Source organism: Branchiostoma lanceolatum, chromosome 18, assembly GCF_035083965.1.
Source record: "Branchiostoma lanceolatum isolate klBraLanc5 chromosome 18, klBraLanc5.hap2, whole genome shotgun sequence".
In the NCBI taxonomy this organism is placed as follows: domain Eukaryota; kingdom Metazoa; phylum Chordata; class Leptocardii; order Amphioxiformes; family Branchiostomatidae; genus Branchiostoma; species Branchiostoma lanceolatum.
The window spans coordinates 11,284,158-11,302,447 of NC_089739.1; the positions used below are offsets into that span (position 1 = coordinate 11,284,158).

At 40.1% G+C, this 18,290-nt stretch overlaps 2 protein-coding genes across 2 annotated transcripts; both read right to left on the reverse strand.

Moving 5' to 3' along the window:
• Positions 1-105: 105 nt before the first annotated feature.
• On the reverse strand, positions 106-10,648 carry LOC136423963 (xanthine dehydrogenase-like). The gene is made up of 12 exons (XM_066412364.1): positions 10,540-10,648; positions 9,958-10,038; positions 7,259-7,423; positions 6,815-6,873; positions 6,016-6,177; positions 5,226-5,354; positions 4,367-4,500; positions 2,820-2,954; positions 2,086-2,209; positions 1,408-1,504; positions 549-656; positions 106-173 (listed from the first exon to the last, which is right to left on the reverse strand). Exons 3-12 carry the CDS (start codon positions 7,398-7,400, stop codon positions 106-108), a joined length of 1,158 nt encoding a protein of 385 aa, XP_066268461.1. The 5' UTR covers positions 7,401-7,423; positions 9,958-10,038; positions 10,540-10,648.
• An 897-nt stretch (positions 10,649-11,545) lies between these two features.
• Positions 11,546-17,759, reverse strand: LOC136423964 (uncharacterized). The gene is made up of 10 exons (XM_066412365.1): positions 17,752-17,759; positions 17,566-17,668; positions 16,928-17,089; positions 15,868-15,990; positions 15,161-15,247; positions 14,457-14,514; positions 13,924-14,073; positions 12,810-12,999; positions 12,128-12,232; positions 11,546-11,648 (listed from the first exon to the last, which is right to left on the reverse strand). The coding sequence occupies exons 1-10, from the start codon at positions 17,757-17,759 to the stop codon at positions 11,546-11,548; spliced, it is 1,089 nt and encodes a 362-aa protein (XP_066268462.1).
• Between the last annotated feature and the right edge of the window lie 531 nt (positions 17,760-18,290).

Consider the following 18,290-nt stretch of genomic DNA (forward strand, 5'->3'; position numbering starts at 1 on the left):
TTACCTTTTCTTGATCTTATCATTTCTAAAAATGTCTCCAAGTCGATTGTACACCAAGAAGTGTACAATTTGCCCTTAGTTTCTTTCTTGATAATCGTAATTCCTTTAGAGTGAAAAGTCGGAGGGATCCACAAGGCATTTCTGTTGGCAGACCTCTACAGTTGCAGGGGCATCTGAAATGCAAAGTTACATGTAGTTAACATTTTTAACTTGTAAAGGTAAAGGAGAGCATGTCGAACTCAAAGAGTAATGCTTGGTTAAGATGAAGCATAACGCATTTTCATAGGTAACCGTTACGAATACTAATAGTGCAATGCGGCTTGAATATTGCTTGTTAATTGAGCCAAGCTCACCGGGTCACCTCTAACTCTTCTCAACAAGTGTGTTGGATTCTTTTACATGCAGAGGTTTGATGCTTGAGGCTTAAGCATTTCTCTGTCACATGTTGAGCCAGACTATTTGGTAGGGAATAGATCGAATAAGTGAACAAAGCTTAAGAAAAGGACAGATGATCAGGCTAACTGTAAGAATGATTCTTAGTTTCTTACCCAGTGGGAAGAAGTCATCACGTCCCACGTCTCCGCGTGCACTTCCTACGGCCTGTCGTAGCGCCAGGAGGGCGGAGCACGACATCAGCAGGGGGGGTTCTCCACATGCTGGGGGGGGGGGGTAGAACAGAGTTGTTACTGACACACTTTAAAACTTTTACTCACCGAATCATGGTTCCACAACTGACTGACTGACTGACTGAGTGATTGACTGACTAACTCACTCACTCTCACTCACTGACTCACTCACTCTCACTCACTCAATCTCTTTAACTTACTCACTCGCTCACTCTCACTGACTCACTGACTCACTCACTCTCTCATTCACTCACTCACTCACTCACTCACTCACTCACTCACTCACTCACTCACTCACTCACTCACTCACTCACTCACTCACTCACTCACTCACTCACTCACTCACCCTCTCAACCAACCAACCAACCAACCAACCAACCAACCAACCAACCAACCAACCAACCAACCAACCAACCAACCAACCAACCAACCAACCAACCAACCAACCAACCAACCAACTAATAAACCATTAGTCAGTCAGTCAGTCAGTCAAGCAATCAACCTTAGTGTTCATGACTTATCTGCATACTTATCCTTTGATCTTAGGCTAAATTTGAATTCGATTATGGCCTGAGCGTCTGACATTCAAAAATCTTTTGGGCTGCATTACTACAATAATGGTGATAAAAAGATGTTCCAAATTCAATGATAAATTTGAGAAAGGAAAATTAGAAATTAAATTTCATTCTTGATGTACTTGATGTACTTGATGTATAGCACATAATATAAAGTGAGAGTCAATATTATATTAAGTGTATTCTAGTACATTGTAAGTCCATACCTTTGGACCTCAGTACTCCATGTGGGTTGGGGGCGTTGGGCAGCAAGGTCACACGAAGGTCAATCGGAATGTCTTTGGTGGTGGGAGGCTTGTACTCCTGTATAGGTAGAACATCTTCAAATGAAAAACTTCAAGACGACTGTTCTTTCCTGTTACCTTAATAGTCATTTTTTTAAAAAGCCTCAGCACGCTTCTGGACAAATTACTTAAAGCTACAGTAACTGTAATGAAGGCTGTAATTTGGTAGAATTATCTGGTGACGTAATTATACATTGTTTGCATTCACTACATATTATGTATTGTCTACGCAAGATCACAGTTATGACTTATAATATCTTCATCAGCATCTGCAATAATAATCTAAAAAAATTCAGTAACAGCAAAGTCCAATCTCTTACGGAGGTAAAAAAGTGGAAAACAAAAATGACTTTGCCAAATATTTCTCAAGCGCAAAATTTCGACATGCACTAAGTCACAGCTGTTTAAAAAATACCATTAGCAACCTGCAACTTTTAGACGACTTTTTGCATGCAGAAAAAATTTGCAAAATTGCATTAGCCAAAAAAAACAAATTTAAACAAGCTTGGTACTTTTAAAAATAATTTTGCAGAAAATTGGGTCCTGGCTTAGTTGTATATATTGTATTAAAATTTTTAATTAATTATTTCTAAAAAGTACCCATGTCCCATTGGTGATGAGTTGTCCAGTCTTCCTGTCATATCTACACTCCTCTGTGAGCCAGTACCCCAGTCCAAACACAAACCCTCCTTCAACCTGACCAACATCGATTTCTGGGTTCAGGCTGAAAATAGAAAATGTACTAGGTTTTAAGAGGTGGAGGTTAACATTGCAGACCTCTAAGGTATATCATGCTAAGTTATTAATGAGAACCAAAACACTCCACACAGTTCATTACGCACAGGCTGGTAGCTCCAAAGTAAAAACAATATTCATCATACAATTTTGTCATTGAATAATGCACCATAAGACAGAATAAGGACCATTGACTTGAAGGTCTCCAGAAACCATTTCTGTCACATATGAGAGAGAGAGAGAGAGATAGAGATAGAGAGAGAAAGAGAGAGCAAGAGAGAGCAAGAGAGGGAGAGAAAGAGAGACAGAGAGAGCAAGAGAGAGAGAGAGAGAGAGAGCAAGACAGAGAGGAAGAGAGCAAGAGAGAGAGAGCAAGACAGAGAGGAAGAGAGCAAGAGAGAGAGAGAGAGCAAGAGAGAGCAAGAGAGAGAGAGATAGACAGAGAGAGAGAGAGAGAGAGAGAGAGAGAGGGTCAGAGAAAGAGAAACACAGAGAGAAGCAAGAGTAAGTCAGAGAATAAGGCCCTCCATTTCTGACATAAACTAAATGTCAGAAAATGGTGTCACCTCACAAGAAAGAGACCCGTGAGTCACACCAACCTTTCTCCTGAGTCATGTATGATGTCGACCCGTGTGATCTCGCGCTCCCCCGTCAGCACGTCCAGTTCAACTTCGGTACAGGTTGCGCCCCAGACGCTGTACTGGGCACCTTCTACTGGGGGAGGGGGGTGCTCCCTGGGAATTACATGTTACAACAGCCTCAGTCAATACAGCAAAAATAAGCACCAGGAACAAATTCAAATTGTTCTATAAACCTTACCCAATACTTTAAAAGCAGAAATGTTTACGGTGCGCTGATGAAGGTTAGACATCCAGGTAATACAAAACGTCAAATAAAAGTTACAAGCAACTGGATAAGATTTTGGAAATGGTCAGATGTTTCAAGTAGCATCCACTTCTTTTCGTCAGTGATGAGCTTGTAACAGCCTTAACTCCAACGACCAAATCCGGTATTCAAATTCACAAGAGGTGTATTTGGCGCGCTCGAAATGCATTCTAAATATTCTATGGAAGTCCAATTGTGATAAATGTAGAAGCCCATGTGATATTACGCAAGTTCTCACTCGGTCCGGAACACAAGTTCTGTATCAAACGTTTTTGCGGCCTACATGTAACTTGGGTAGCATAAATTCGGGATTTTTCCGATAATGGTTGACTGAAATCAATCTAGCAGAACAATAAAGCATCCTTTTTTTCTATTATTCTGTCAGTATCATGTACTATTCGTTCCATCCTTGGCTTGAGGAGAGTGCTATGGATATAGACGTGTCCAAGTAAAGAAATACACGAAAAAACGGCCGTACCGTAGACATCAGGCCTACGGGAACAACCCGTGTGTTGAGTCGGTAGAACGTCACTCAAAGTCAACCCCCACCGTCATGGAAATTTGTACATTATTTATCGGGGCGTCAGCTGGATGCCGTAGAAATGGTAATACTACTATGTCCATGTGTTTCTGCTTGTGCTAAGAGCAAACTTTGAGGAAAATATCGCCATCAGTCCACTATCACACACATCATTTAGACAAAAAAGTGTTCCTCGCAAACGTTTGTCGTCTGCCGAATAGCAGGATTCTGGGTAACGAATATGGTGGCGGGAAAATTCACCGTAGTACCATAGCCATTGATTGTAGCAACAAAGAGGAGTTTTGATTATTAATCACACTTAGAGTCCAGTTGTAGGTTAGCAAAAGAGATTCTAATAAGTTGTATTGTAAATAATTGTGTTGAGCAGGAAGCGGATGTGACATTTGTCTTATAAACCAGCGAACAACTATGCAGTATAATTCTCCCACGAAGCCCTCAGACTGTGACAATAAGGACGGAGAGTTTTTGACGAAGCCAACTTCTAATGCATGGTTATCGAAGCTTTTCAGACAGTGTTCTGAATACGTTAGTCTGTCAAGTTTGCATTTCTAGCGGTATTACTGATGTTGCATCTAGCACATATCCCTAAATACCCCGTTTTCGAAAAATTCCGAATTTAAGTACCCCGCGAATTTAAGTACCCCGCGAATTTATGTTACCCAACGTTAGGCCCAGGTTTGACAAAATGTAAGATATAGAACATCAGTAGGTACCACCCACATGTATTTCTCGGACAGATCGACCCCCTTCCTGTGACACATGTTGATGAGTTCTGTCCATTTTGGAGCCCCGACCATTTCCTGTCTGATGGGGTTGATCCTCTCATTCAGCCTCCGGCAACATTCAAGTACTCCCTGGAAAAAAAATGATTACTAAGCTAATGAAAATTTTTCTGCCTTAACTTGGGCAGACAACAAATTTTCAGTGGTTTATAATCATCACCTTACCTTTAGAGATACTCTTTTGTGTGGAATACTCAAATCATATACTGCAGTTAAGTAGTACCATACATCCTAAGAGCTGCCATTTTTGTTGGTACATGTGGGACTGGAAGGGTGAAAATAATCAGCATATGACTAGAGTAACGGTACGATGGTTTTATGTTTGGGGTTTTCGCACCGACCGTTTCAATGCAAACTTAAAACCACTGCGAACATTTTTGTCCAATACTGTAGCAGTAATAATGTGACTATGTAGCGCTGCTGCGAATTTAAAACCACCGCGAACACTCCATTTTTGCCTTAGCGCAAAATAAAAACCACGTGAACTTAAATGCATTTACTTGGGGTGAAGTCTACCATCTCTGATTTCCTTGTCACAGTACATCCGTGAAAGTGGAGGTATTGTTTTCAGATTGTTTGTCTTGGTGCGTCTGCTAGTTTGTTCCTGCTGGCCCAGGTTCAAAGTTGGTCCAGGTTGCAGCAAATGGTGTTAAGTCCCATAGGAAGGCAGGGAAATGCACAGTCAGACAGAATTAGCAAGAAATTCACATCAACGCATAAGATATGATTTAAAAAAACGTATTTCACAGGGGTATGAAATCTTCTATTTCTTGCTTCAATAGTTGTGCCTGACCTACCTTGCAGTTGAGTTCACTACTGACACTCCCCCCACTCACAGAGCTGTTGGCGCCGCTCAGTGAGTTGGTTGCCATGACGTGGACCGTCTCCATGGGAACCCCAAGCGTGGCGGCTGCCACCTGCATCACCTGGAGTAACAACATAGAAAATTAGTTAACCTTCAGCCCGCTAAGGTAGCCGTTTGGCACCACATATGTATTGGTTATGGAGTTAGGCAGCAGAGAGGAGGTTAAAGGACCAGAACTTCAAATATTAGCTTGCCTTTACTTCATGTAGATCTAGATCACTTGTACTTAATTTCAATTGGCAACCAACATATCAATGGGAACATTAAGGAAATTTTATCTTTTGAATGATGACAATCACAAAATTTCCTGACTTTGCAGCAGCCAAAGAAAGGTTTGTTTTCATGTGAGGTCATCATTGTGTTCGCCGCCATGTTGGTGTCCCTATTTGCATGTCAGTAAACCATAACTTGTCAATGAGTGTTTTCTGACCTTTTAAAATCTTTTGACTCCCTCAAATAACCACTTCTAGATGTCTACAACTCAAAAGAATACTTATAAATTGCAAATAAAACGCTGTGTAAGAAATTATGTGTATGCCTCATGGGTACAATCCATTGAAATGCAAATAGGGACACCAACATGGCTGTCAGCACTAATGCCTTCTTCGTTTATATGGAAAGTGAGTGAAAATGCTCTATGGGAACTCCACAAGACCATTTTGCCACCCTGTTGTATGCTCTCTTGTCAGTGATTTGACTTCTCAGTGTCCTTTGTTTGTTACCTTTGTGTTGATGCCCTGTCCCATCTCAATACCACCATGTGTGATGACCACAGAGCCATCGCTGTGGTAGATCGCCACGAACACCGTGAAGCGAAGAAATGACCAGTGGATTGGGTACCGGATAGGCACCATAGACAGCCCTCTCTTCTTCCAACGGCTGGTCTGGAAGATACAATTATTTATATTTAATATACAATGAATTTGAATGGAAGAATACACATCATAGTCGGGTTTACGGAAAAAGCTGGCCTGTCTACCTGGCCTGTCTACCCTTGGCTGTCTACCATTGGCTGTCTACCCTTTGGTATGGATGGGGGTTTGGCATCTAATTTGATTTTCTTGAGGAAAAGAAAATAAAGTGAGGTCAATTTTAGATGGTTCAATAGAAAAAAAAATAGATTAAGTCAAGACAGTATTGATGTAAAAGAGACAATAGCTCCTGTTGTTTTTGAAACTACAGGAGCTAAAGCTGGTTTGCTGCCAAGGCTAGGTCCCAAGTGCCAGACAGTTCTATGTACTTGCTACTAGTATTTAAACGTCTGTCGTGACTGTTTTCAAAGTCATACCTAGCTGCTTGAAGAACTGCTATTTGGTGTATCTTATACCTTGATTTCTAACCTTCACTTTGTAGATGTTAGTTTACAAAAGGGATTTATTGATCAACAATCAGGAATTAACATTGTATCATCAATTACAAAATACACTTTTAAAAGGAGGACCTAATCAAAATGGTAAGAGTACAGACAGGGCACTATGTATGCACTTGTGAAGAAAAAAAAAGTTAAATTCACATTCGTACCTTGTTGAACTCTGCTATTTCCTCTTTGCGCCTCTGCACCTCAGCTGACTCAACAAGATCTGGAAAAAAGCACTCAGTCAGTATCATCTTCCTTACTAATACATGTAACTATTTTTATCACCTTTTCATAACTTATGAAATGCCCATTGAAAAATCTATATCATCAACAACTTTAATTGAAACTTTAAACATGATTTGCAATGCTGTCAGACCAACTCTTGCAAACTGCAATGTTTTGAACTAGTCCAGTACAAATTGGACAAATTTAAGGTTTAAAATAGGCTTGTATGGCACAGTGTTGCATGTGAACTTTGTGAATATCTAAAAGCAAATTGTTAAGACAAAGAAATGACAAAACATTGACTTTTCGATCCTCCTGATTCTATAACAGAGGGCCTCTAAGACAGCAGAGCTTAGAAAAGGAAAAAAGAAGAGGATCGGTACCATCCCACAGTTGTTCCATGGTGTTGTCAGTTATAGGGTTGTCCAACAGTGTCCTGTGCCCTGTCTGGAACATGTTGAGTCTACGTAATTCCCCTGGATCCTTGTCTAGAGACGAGGCCACGTGGTCCATGATGTGTTCCATGAAGAAATGGGATGCAATAGCTCCTAAAAAATGGCAAGGAGGTCTTGAGGTTAGGGTTGTTGATTCAGAATGTAAAGGTTCTGGGTACAAATGCTAGCAGGCCTCAACGTTGTGCCCTTGGGAAATACACTTAACACGCTTTTGTGTGGCGTCGTGTGGCGTAATGGATAGAACATCCGACTGTCAAACAAGGGGACCCCAGTTCGAACCCGAGCTGCCCCCAGACATGTCTGAACATGCGCCCGGACGTTGTGCCCTTGGGAAAGGCACAAAAATTCCCTCACTTCACTCAGGTGTAAATGAGTACCTAGCTCTTCTACAGTTGGGGACGTCCTTCGGATAGGACGTTACATGGACGTCCTGTGTTTGGGGAGAGCCACACCCTGTGCATGTTAAAGAACCCACCACATCTTTCAAAAAAGAGTAGAGGCATGCCCCAATGTGCAATGGTCCAAACCTTACAGCTTGGATTGACCCGATACATGTCAATAATTGCCGGTTTGTCGGCATATGGATATACGTGGTCAGGAAGAACCTTACACCTATTTCCTCACTCAAAACAATGGGCTAGAGACGTTGGAGGTCCTCTAGGATGGAACATAAAGTTGGAGGTCTGCTTTTGAGAAGAGCCACACCTCAAGCACGTTAAAGACCCCATGACAATTACACATTCCTTGTGTGAGTGGATCAAATCTTACAGTCCGGTCTTATGCAGCTAGTATTAACAAAACTATAAAACTGTAAACTAACACCTTTAGTTAGTGACCCTACCAATATCCAGTGTATATATTATCACCTGGTCAATCACTACTTAAAAATATCAGCACATACCGGTAGCATATCAGTTATTATCATTATCATCATTGAAGAATAACATTTTAATAGACCGATCCTGTGGAACACCATATCGAACGAATAGAAGACCCATAGAACCCCCTGTTCTATTCAGCCCACCTCCGTCAAAAACAGCGTTGGCGGGGCAGAAATGGCACGTGTAAAGCAGGGTACGTATATCTGGGACAGGTTTTCCACTGTATTGGTTGACTGCATGCTCAGAACAAAAACGAATTTAAAAAGAAAATAGATCGGGCACTCAAGGAGAGGAAGCTTGTACCACATGCTGACTACTACAAAGTACGCTATAGCGCAGTGTTTCGTATCTTCAGTTACTGGTGTGTGAAACTGGTTAACTTGAAAGTGAACAGGGAAGTAAAAGGATGCATTTTAATTCTTAGTTACCAAATAACATGCGGCTGTTATGCATGCAGTCAATACAGTGGGAACCCTGTCACAGATATATGAACCCTGTTTTACACGTGCATCGCCTGCTTGTCAGAAACTGGGCGCTGATGCCCACCGACAAGGGAAAGCTATGCGGCGCATACCACTTTAACATTGACCGAAAACATTACGCTCTCACCGCAACTACACCTACCCCCTCTTAAACAACTCTACCCGGTGGATACAGCCTTCAACAAAGAAGACATAGCATTCTTATTTGGCCCGCTCTGAAAGGGTTTCAGTGCCACAAAAGCTAAACCGAAGTCAGTGGCATTATTTTCAATCTAGCCGCGGCGGCCATGTTTGGTCCGTCAAACCCTGTTTTTGACGGAGGTGTTCGAAATCGAACAGGGGGCGTGGCTTTGGGATCGGTCTATTCAATCTATACCACTACCCTTGCAAAACTGTTGTCTAATGTAGCATTAATGCCGCACTACGAGCTCCTTAGCGGGGCACATTGGGCATTAATGCTGGATTCCCTCTGCTCCCTTTGGAACAGAGCATTAATGCCAGCATACACCCCTGTCCATTAATCATCATTTATCACCCAGTCTTCTTGGACTGAAGGGGAAGTGGAAACCCTTTCTCCTGGCTGGTACCAGTGGGGGTGGTCACACCAAATTGACCCTCTGCCCCCTAACTACAGTCCACCCTTGTCAAAAACCCCAGTTGTTGCAGGGTGCTAATGTATAGGTCAAGCATGACTAAAGGCCGTGGCAGAAAGCACTTATGCTGGAAAGATGCCAACTAATTGGTTCAAGCCTTGGTCCAAGGCATGGCTGCTAGGACATTGGGGGACTGGCATTTGGACAGCCATAATTACCATGAAATTACCATGGCAGTGTGCACTAACCAAGCATTAGTGCTGCATATGTATTTCTGGCATTAATGCTACATTAGACAACAGTTTGGCAAGGGTATAGTACTGAATTACAATATGAAAATATAAGACGTTTCAGATGTCCATCCAACATCTTTCATCAGTGATTGAAAGAATTAAAATTTGATTCTTCAATTTTCTGGATGACTAATATTCATAAACTTGATATCATCATCAATATCAAAGTGGATATGTATGTTGACTCCGGGGACAATTAACTTTGGTTGTGTGTGTGTGTGTGTTTGTGTGTGTGTGATACAATGTACATGTTACACCTTATGACAGTTTATTAGTTATTGCAAACAAACAACAATATCGAAGAGTGCTGCAGCTCAAAATAAGGTAATTTCTATCAATCTATACTTTTGAAATTCTTGAAGCAAAAGGCACACATACCTGGAGCCCTAGTATAGGTGGTACTGGCTATGTTGGTCTTGCAGCCTGTTCCAATGTACCGCCAGTTAGGACAGAAATAGACTGCATACAAGACAGAAAAGATTCCATATGGATAATGCTACAAAAAAAAGTCATGTATTCTACCTGGCCAAAAATATTTTAGGGCAATGTCTCCAAAAACATTACTGTAAATTCATTTATGTTTGTGGTATTTAGCATGAATCAAATTGAATTTTACATGCTACTTATAACAACTAGTATACGATATTGATAATTTTGATTTTCTACCGTTAAAAAGTATATTAATCTACTACTCATTATGGATGTTAAATTGATGGTGCCTTTCTATCTAAACTAACCACTTTGAAAGGATATATACATACATAGCAGCTTTGAATGATATAAAGCAAAATGGCTGCTTTCTTTAACCCTTAGCACACTGAATAAGATATTTGGCTATCATTTCTATGTTGGTTATGGGAGAAGGTTAAATTGAAGGCTAAGTGTACTATGTAAAAGGTTCTGATAAACATTTTGAACTTTAAAAATTACAGGGGAGATCTTATCAACTCTAAAATTTACCACTATCAGCAAAATCCAGTGCATGATCCAGGCAAGTGTCTGAGGAAGAACAGCCATCGTTCTCATAAAGGTGGAAGTCTACACCAAGTAACTTTCCATCATCATCAAATCCTACCTAAACAATAGAAAAACAACAATGAGATGCCACCAACAAGTGTGAAGAAAACACTGTAAAATCTATATATTGAATGATTGTTTAACATCTCTTCCAATAGTACTTTCAATGTAGGCTTTTACTCATTTTTTATGAATCACATAACATAAATTCATTATATTTTGAGGGGGTTCAATTTTTTAGGCAGGAGGGGAAAGACGGTTATTATCTTTAGGTATTTCAAGTTTGCAGTTAAAACAATTCTTTTGTTTTTTCAATTTTTTTTTCATTTGCAAGTTCTTGCCTGAGGGCTAACTGCAACATGAAACAATGCATAGTAAGGGTATACTGTACAGATAGTGCATGTTAACAAGTGGAAGAAATGGCTCTTCTAAGAACTACTACGGAATACTATCTATGCTTTTTGGGTTTGACTTCTTTTTTTGGAAGCAGTGGAAGATGAAGTGTCCCATTTTTTTTTGTAATGAGTGGGTTTTGGGAGGTTAACAGGGTTCTAGTTTTCTTTTTGTCAGTAAACGTTTGGAAATTGTGCTAAGTTTTGGTGGCTTCTTTAAAAAGCTATTTTCTTTCCTGATCATTGAAGGGGCAGTTTGAGATAGAATGTATTTCGTCTTCCACCGCTTTTGACATACAGTAGTTACAAAAACAATACACCACTGTGGTACAGTAGGAATAAAATATTGAAATGCCTATCTGCAGTATCATGAACTAGCAGTGGATAGGTCACGGCAAAAGGCACAAAGATAAACTTATAGATAGACATACAGCCCGTCCTATTATAGGCAAGGCCAGGGCCACAATGTTAAATCTGTGCACTTGCAAAGTACATTTGTTCTCAATGCAGCTTGCATGGGCATACAATCTCCAGGACCATGTACAGAATCAGTGTGATTATTGTCTGCAAACCTGACTTACTTTGTATTTTCCCAAATAAGGAGCCCTCTTCCCTATGACCTCCATGTTGGAGCTCAGACTCATAGAAAGGCAAACAGGCCTGGGGGAAAAACAGAGTAAAAAGTGCATTTAGTAAACCTCTATCTGTAGTCAATGTGCTTACTAATAGCTTTTTGAAACATATACTGAGCTGGTACAATGGATTATTCTGAACAATCCAAAATGAAATAGTACTCAATATTTTGCTTCAAAACAGACATTATGTGGCCTCAAACAATTACCCATAATTCAAGACTGTGATTCCATTACAAAAGTGTACATTGTATTCTACTTCTAAGAAACACCCCCTGTGACTGTAAAAGATTTTCTACCCTATATTTGCACACAAAGTGTGACATCAGCAATGGGTCAAAGGTGCCTGGCAGTTTGTAATAGCCCCCGTCTCGGTCATTTTAGCTCGAGAAGGATCAGAGGATTAATAGCAAGCTTGTTGACAGGTTCTTTACTTTGAGTACAGAAATATAATATGAAATCTCTATTATCATTATTATCATTATTATAATAATGATAAAACCCCACCTGTTGAGGACGTGAGCGGCAACAGCACAGGCACTGGCAGGGATACAGGAGCAGTTCAGCTTACCCCCAAACCCTCCTCCTACTCTCTTCACTGACACGTATATCCTGCAATCACATACAAATATTGGTGGCTAAGTTTTCAGGACCAACATGCTAATTTCAAGTAACATCTTAACGACATCTAAAACATTGTAGGTAAAGCCTTTTATACATCAAATTTCATGATAATCTTATGCACATTCATTAAGTAAAAATCCACACCCTGATGTAAGAATTACATAATTTAGTTGATTATAACATAAAACACTGTAACTTTCCAAAAACAGTAACTGTTGTTTCCAGCAAAATCAAAATGTCTCTCTCCGTGGTGCTGAAGTCACAGTGATTGATAACAATAAGGATCTAATGGAAGGCTAGGAAGTTTGATGGATCATTGCATGGATTTGCTTCTGGGTAAAAGTACTGATGAACCATATATAATTTTGCATTCTAGAAACAACGTTGGAAATTATAGCTTGTAAGTTTGATGCCTATTAATTGCACAATTTTCTCAAAAATACTCTTTTTTTCTGTCTCTTATATATCAATTTCTACTAATATGTACTTTCTTCCAAGTCATACCGATATGAATCTAGTGAATGATGCAAACATTGAATGAATGAATTGATGTTCATTGTCATACCTGTGTGCAGCCAGCCCTGTTGCCTGGGACACTGCATTCTGTACAGTGTCAAGGGCCTGGGTAGATGACTGCACTTCCATCCCATCCTCCAAGGGGGTGCACCTGCACACCTGTGTCTCCATGTAGAAGTGGTACTGACTGTCACATGACACTTCCCCTGTCACTACACGAGAGGCTGCAGCTATGGCACCTGTGGTGAGGGATTAAGTAGTAACTAATTCCAATTTTTGTACATATAGAATACTACACAGGGTATTTTGTATCATCCGAGGTTCCAGCCCGACCGCGGGTAGGATCACCCGACGGCCGTAGGCCGGAGAGCGATTCGAACCGTGGGAGGGCTGGGACCGAGGGTGATGCTGAATACACCGTGTTGTATTTTATTAATGTCAAACCCACCCGAGAAAACAGTCACATTTCAATGCGAAATGCGCTAGAAGTTGAGAAAAGTTGGTGTCCTAGAGCAAAATAATTGTAACAGCCGCACATTCCAACGCCCGATTCCAGTATTCAAATTTCCGACAGCAACACACTAGGCGCACTCGAAATGCATTCTAAATATTTTATGGAAGCCTGTGTGATAATGCAAAGTTATCACCCAGTCCGGAACACCCGTATCGAACGTTTAGCGGCCCGGGTATGACATAAAGTGTTCTTATCATTCAGAGCTGTCATTTGCACACTCTAAGCAGTTGCTACAGTTCTTTAGAGTGTTTAGAAAGTGTCACATTTTAAGCATGTCACGGATCGTACCACAAACACACACAAATTGTATACCCAAGTTTATGCTGGCTTCAAACAAATGGAATCTGTTTGTAATCACAATCATCAAGTTCAAGGCTGATGCATTATTTCAGATGGGGATGTAATGCCGGCGGCACTATGTATGAGGGAGCTTTAAATGGCATCAAACCTCTACATGTGAAAGAACTCAACACTGTTTACTTAGCAAGAAGAGTAGGGGTGACTCCGTATGCTTGGCTGAATACGCGAGCCTTAGCAAAGCCACATTGCACTACTAGCTAACAGAAAAGCGCCATTATCCATTCTCAGTTTGAGGTCGCCCGCTTTAACGTAACCTAGTTTTCAACTAATGTTTCTTTTTAAATCTGACCTTCAGCATCCCCCTTGATGACCTCTTGATCATTACTAGGGAAGAAAGACTGCGCAGCTATGGCGTCTTGGATGGTGAGGATGGGGGGTTTCAGGTCAGTGTAGGTCACCTTCACAGCCTTAGCCATGGCGTCAGCATGGGACTGGGTGTCTGGAATATAAACAAATATGATTTTTCAATTCACTGAGTACTCATAGTAAATTGGAGGTCTACACTAGGAAATGTTTATAACCTTAAAAATACACCTGTTACCGTGAATTCAAGTACAATGTATCAGGATTATTATTCAATGAGACTTATTTACCATTTCCCCCCCCCAAAAAAAAAAAAATTGTTGTCACTTGATCTAATAAAAAAACTTTTAAAATCAAATTCTTGTTGAAAATATGAAAGGAAACTCTGTCTTCATTGAATACAAAATTCCTAAAACAGCTCTCTCATTAATTGGTAAATGCACAGTCACATAATCCCACTAATGAAGACCTGTGAAAATTTAAATACTGAAGACTTGAAGGCAATCAAAAATCATATACCTGCGACAACTAGAGCTACAGGCTGTCCAGCATACAGCACCTCCCCACTGCACAGGATCTGTTGGTGAAAAGGTTCTCATTGGTTAATGCTGTGAACTAATTTTTGAGCAAGCAGGAGAAAGCTTCTATATCTAAAGTAAAGACACAATTTAGATATACTACATGTACAAAATGTACAGTACATGGTCTAGTGGCAAGCAATTCTACATCTTTATCACATATTCAGCAGTTTAATTCAATTCAAAGTGTTCAAAGCCGAACCAATTCAACACTACTTCTAGATGTCGGAGTTCTTCAAATTATTCAATGCAGATGCTATAAGCTGTTGGTCAAATGTTCAATGAGAGTCTAGGCCATGTTTAACAGAACTAAATAAACTTTGGGCACACAGTGGTTTGAAATGGCTAAAAGCCATCCCTAAATGGCAACTGACTACACCACTAGAAATAGCTTTTTGTGGGTATAGAGTGTTCATATTTTGCATTCAGTCTATAGAAAGGTTGGAAAAAACTAGAAAAGGACTACCACCCTGCTTTAGTGCTTTTACAACTGTGTGGCCCAAGGGCTATAGAGACAGAGCTGGGCATTTCCCTATACACCAAAAGATGTGGAAAGAATTTTAAACTTAACTTGTCAATGACAATTCACTAATTATGACAGCCTCCTGTAGAAGACACAATACCCGACCTTCTTAATCTAATTACCTCTTCTGGCTGTTTCATTGGTTTGGCATGGTTGTTGATCCCAGGGACATCATTGGCTGTCAGACAGGCCACAGCTCCTGGCATGGTCTTGGTAAAAGAACAAACAAATTACAATGCTTTTCACTCTTACAGTAAACAATACAAAGGAAAAGAATACTTTTTTGCTGTAGTTTTGGAATGTATGTGAAAGGTTTGGAGGGAAACTTTTGGAAGGGAGGGGGCTGAAACATTTTGTCACTTTTTCCGTGGTCAGGGGCTATCGACCACTCCCATTTTGTGACCGTACCACAAAAGATACAAGAACAGGGTGCTCTGCTGCAGTACCATGACAAGTCACTAGAGGCCAAAATGTAATTATTTCAAGGTCTTATCAAGACCTACCCACCTACATGTACGTGTACCAAATTAGATTTAATATCAAGACAATTCACACAGGCCTTTCTGAGTTGTCATGTTGATAGACACACACACACACACACACACACACACACACACACACACACACAGACAAACACATACATGCACATATACACACACACACGGCACACATGCACACACACACACACCTGCACATAAACACACACACACACATGCACATATTACACAAACACGTGCACACACACAAACACAAGCACAACCTGGAAATAAAACGTTCTTGGCAAAGGTACTAAAAAAGCATTAACCTATTAGTAAACTGTTCTGCCTACCATGGCCTGAGAAGAGTCAATAGTTCCCAGTTTACAGTTGGCCACAGTGGACGTCACATAGGCTGCATATACTTCACAAGGGAGAGTTGGGAGGTCATTGATATAAATGGCTTCTCCTGACGCCTGTAAAATATAAAAACAAATAATCCTGTCATTGAAACTGCGAGCGGCATACAGACATAGAAACGACTGATCTATCAAATCAGTGACAGACATTTTTAGAAGTAGAGTATCAAATCTGTTAATCTATAAATCTATTGAAAAGTGAGCGCCTCACTTGATGAGATGTAAATGGAATGAATTTTCATCTATTTCTCTATAAGACAATAATATTGCTGCAAATTTACTGATTAATTTTATTCTTAGCGGGACTTAATTTTGCAGTAGGAATGGAAAGGAAGTTTTGCAGTGTTTTAAGTTTGCTGATGAAACTACATGGATTTTTTAGTTCAGTACAGTAATACAACGGCAATATTTTGGAAACATATTTACTGTGTCATGATTCCACGGTGGGAAGGTAAGCAGAAAATAGAACCACTGCAAAAAATTTAAGATTTACTGTTACAGTAACTTTCAGTAAGGTAAGCGGTCAAACCTCAGACTGAGGACGAAGCATGCCGCTTTTTCATTAGCTAGTAGTGCAATGCGGCTTCGCCACGGCTCGTGTGTTTTTGACCAAGCACACCGGGTCACCCCTACTCTTTTCAAAAAATGTGTTTGGTTCTTTTACGTGCAGAGGTTTGTCGCCCTAAAGCTCCCTCATATACAGGGCCGCCGTCTTTACGTCCCCATCCGATAGGACGATGCGCATCTTTTCCAGTCGCGTCCAGGCACGGGCGCAAACTCGGGCCGCTGGCTCCACGGAATTTGAACCAGATGTGGTGAGAGGCAGAGTGCGCATACCTCTACACCACGCGAACACAGTACCTGTACTCATTGAACATTATGCACATTTCTGTAGATAAAAAAAAAGACAATACAAATGACTTAGCAAAGTTTTATTTGGTAAAATGTTCATAGGGCTATTACATAAGCCTTAGAATAAATACAAATGCTAAACCTGTAGTTTGGAGGCCAGTTTAGGCAGCGGCTGGTTGACAGGCCACTCGGACTCCTTAGTCTGGAAGTGCTGCTCCCCGCGGGACACCGGCCGAACCAGGGGCTCCAGGGCGGAACGGACTGGCTCTGTTAGGTGGTCCTTCCCAATGGCAGACAGGTAGAACTGAAGAAAACAAAGAATACAATATTATATCATAAATGTTATTTATCAAAAGGTAATCTCTTGACTAATAGCTGTAGATCTTCAAAATCATTTGTCAAAAAACAAAACATTCAATTATAATAAAATTCCTTTCAGTGAATTAGAATCTTAAAAACATCAGTTTACACCAGAATCAAGGTACTGTAACTCTTGAACTTTTTTGCAGTGATTTTATGTTCACGGATTTTGTTTTTGCGTCACCACAAACTTAAAACTGGTGTTTTCATTACTGTACAGTACTACATTGTTACCACGAACTTAGAACCACCGACAACACTCTATCTGTATCTTTAACGTAAAGTTAACTCACCTTTGACTTAAAGGCATGTACAGTATTTTGAATATTGTCTTTACAAAGTTCTAGCAGCTAAAAAATATATGTTTACAACTGTTAAGGTTAAGTTTGTCAACAATGTCCTTTCAATGAAGCAACAAACGAAACCTTGTAGAAGAGTGTGGTGGCCAGGCTCTTCCTGTAATCTGGAGAGACGAGGGAAGAGTGGTCTGGGTTCAGCTCTGACTCCAGGACTGACAATGCTCCTACAACAGGGAGGAGTTATTCAATTACTATTAATAATCATATACCGGTAGCAATATTCAATTGTGACTAGTATAAATTGTACATGTACATTGTACCCAATATAATAGTTGCATGGCTATAAAAAGATAATGCAATTGGGTACTAAGCTTAATTATGATACAATGTATTTGCTAAATGAATAATACTATAGATTTGTACCTTTAAGTGTTCCATCTTCCAAGAGATTTTTGCCGACAAGAAAATCTTCAGTTGCCACAGCATGGTCCTGTAGGGGTATGAAAAGGTACTTGAAATAAACATTTGTTGCTAAATGTACAGCTAAGAATACCCTAGCATAGCATATATAGATATGCTGAATATGTAAAGTCATGCTTAACAGTCTTAGGTAATTTGATGAAAGAAATATGATATGATTATATAGTAGTCTGGTACATGTTTAATAATACGAATCCTTTTATGTTATTTTAATGTCATTATCGCATTATGGAATTATCGCATATCACAAAGAAAACTATCAATTCTTAAAGGGGCATATTGCGACATGAACATAAAACAAAATTCTTTGTTTTTGTTTATTTTTCTACATCATTAGTGTTGAATCTACCTTATTACACTGCACGG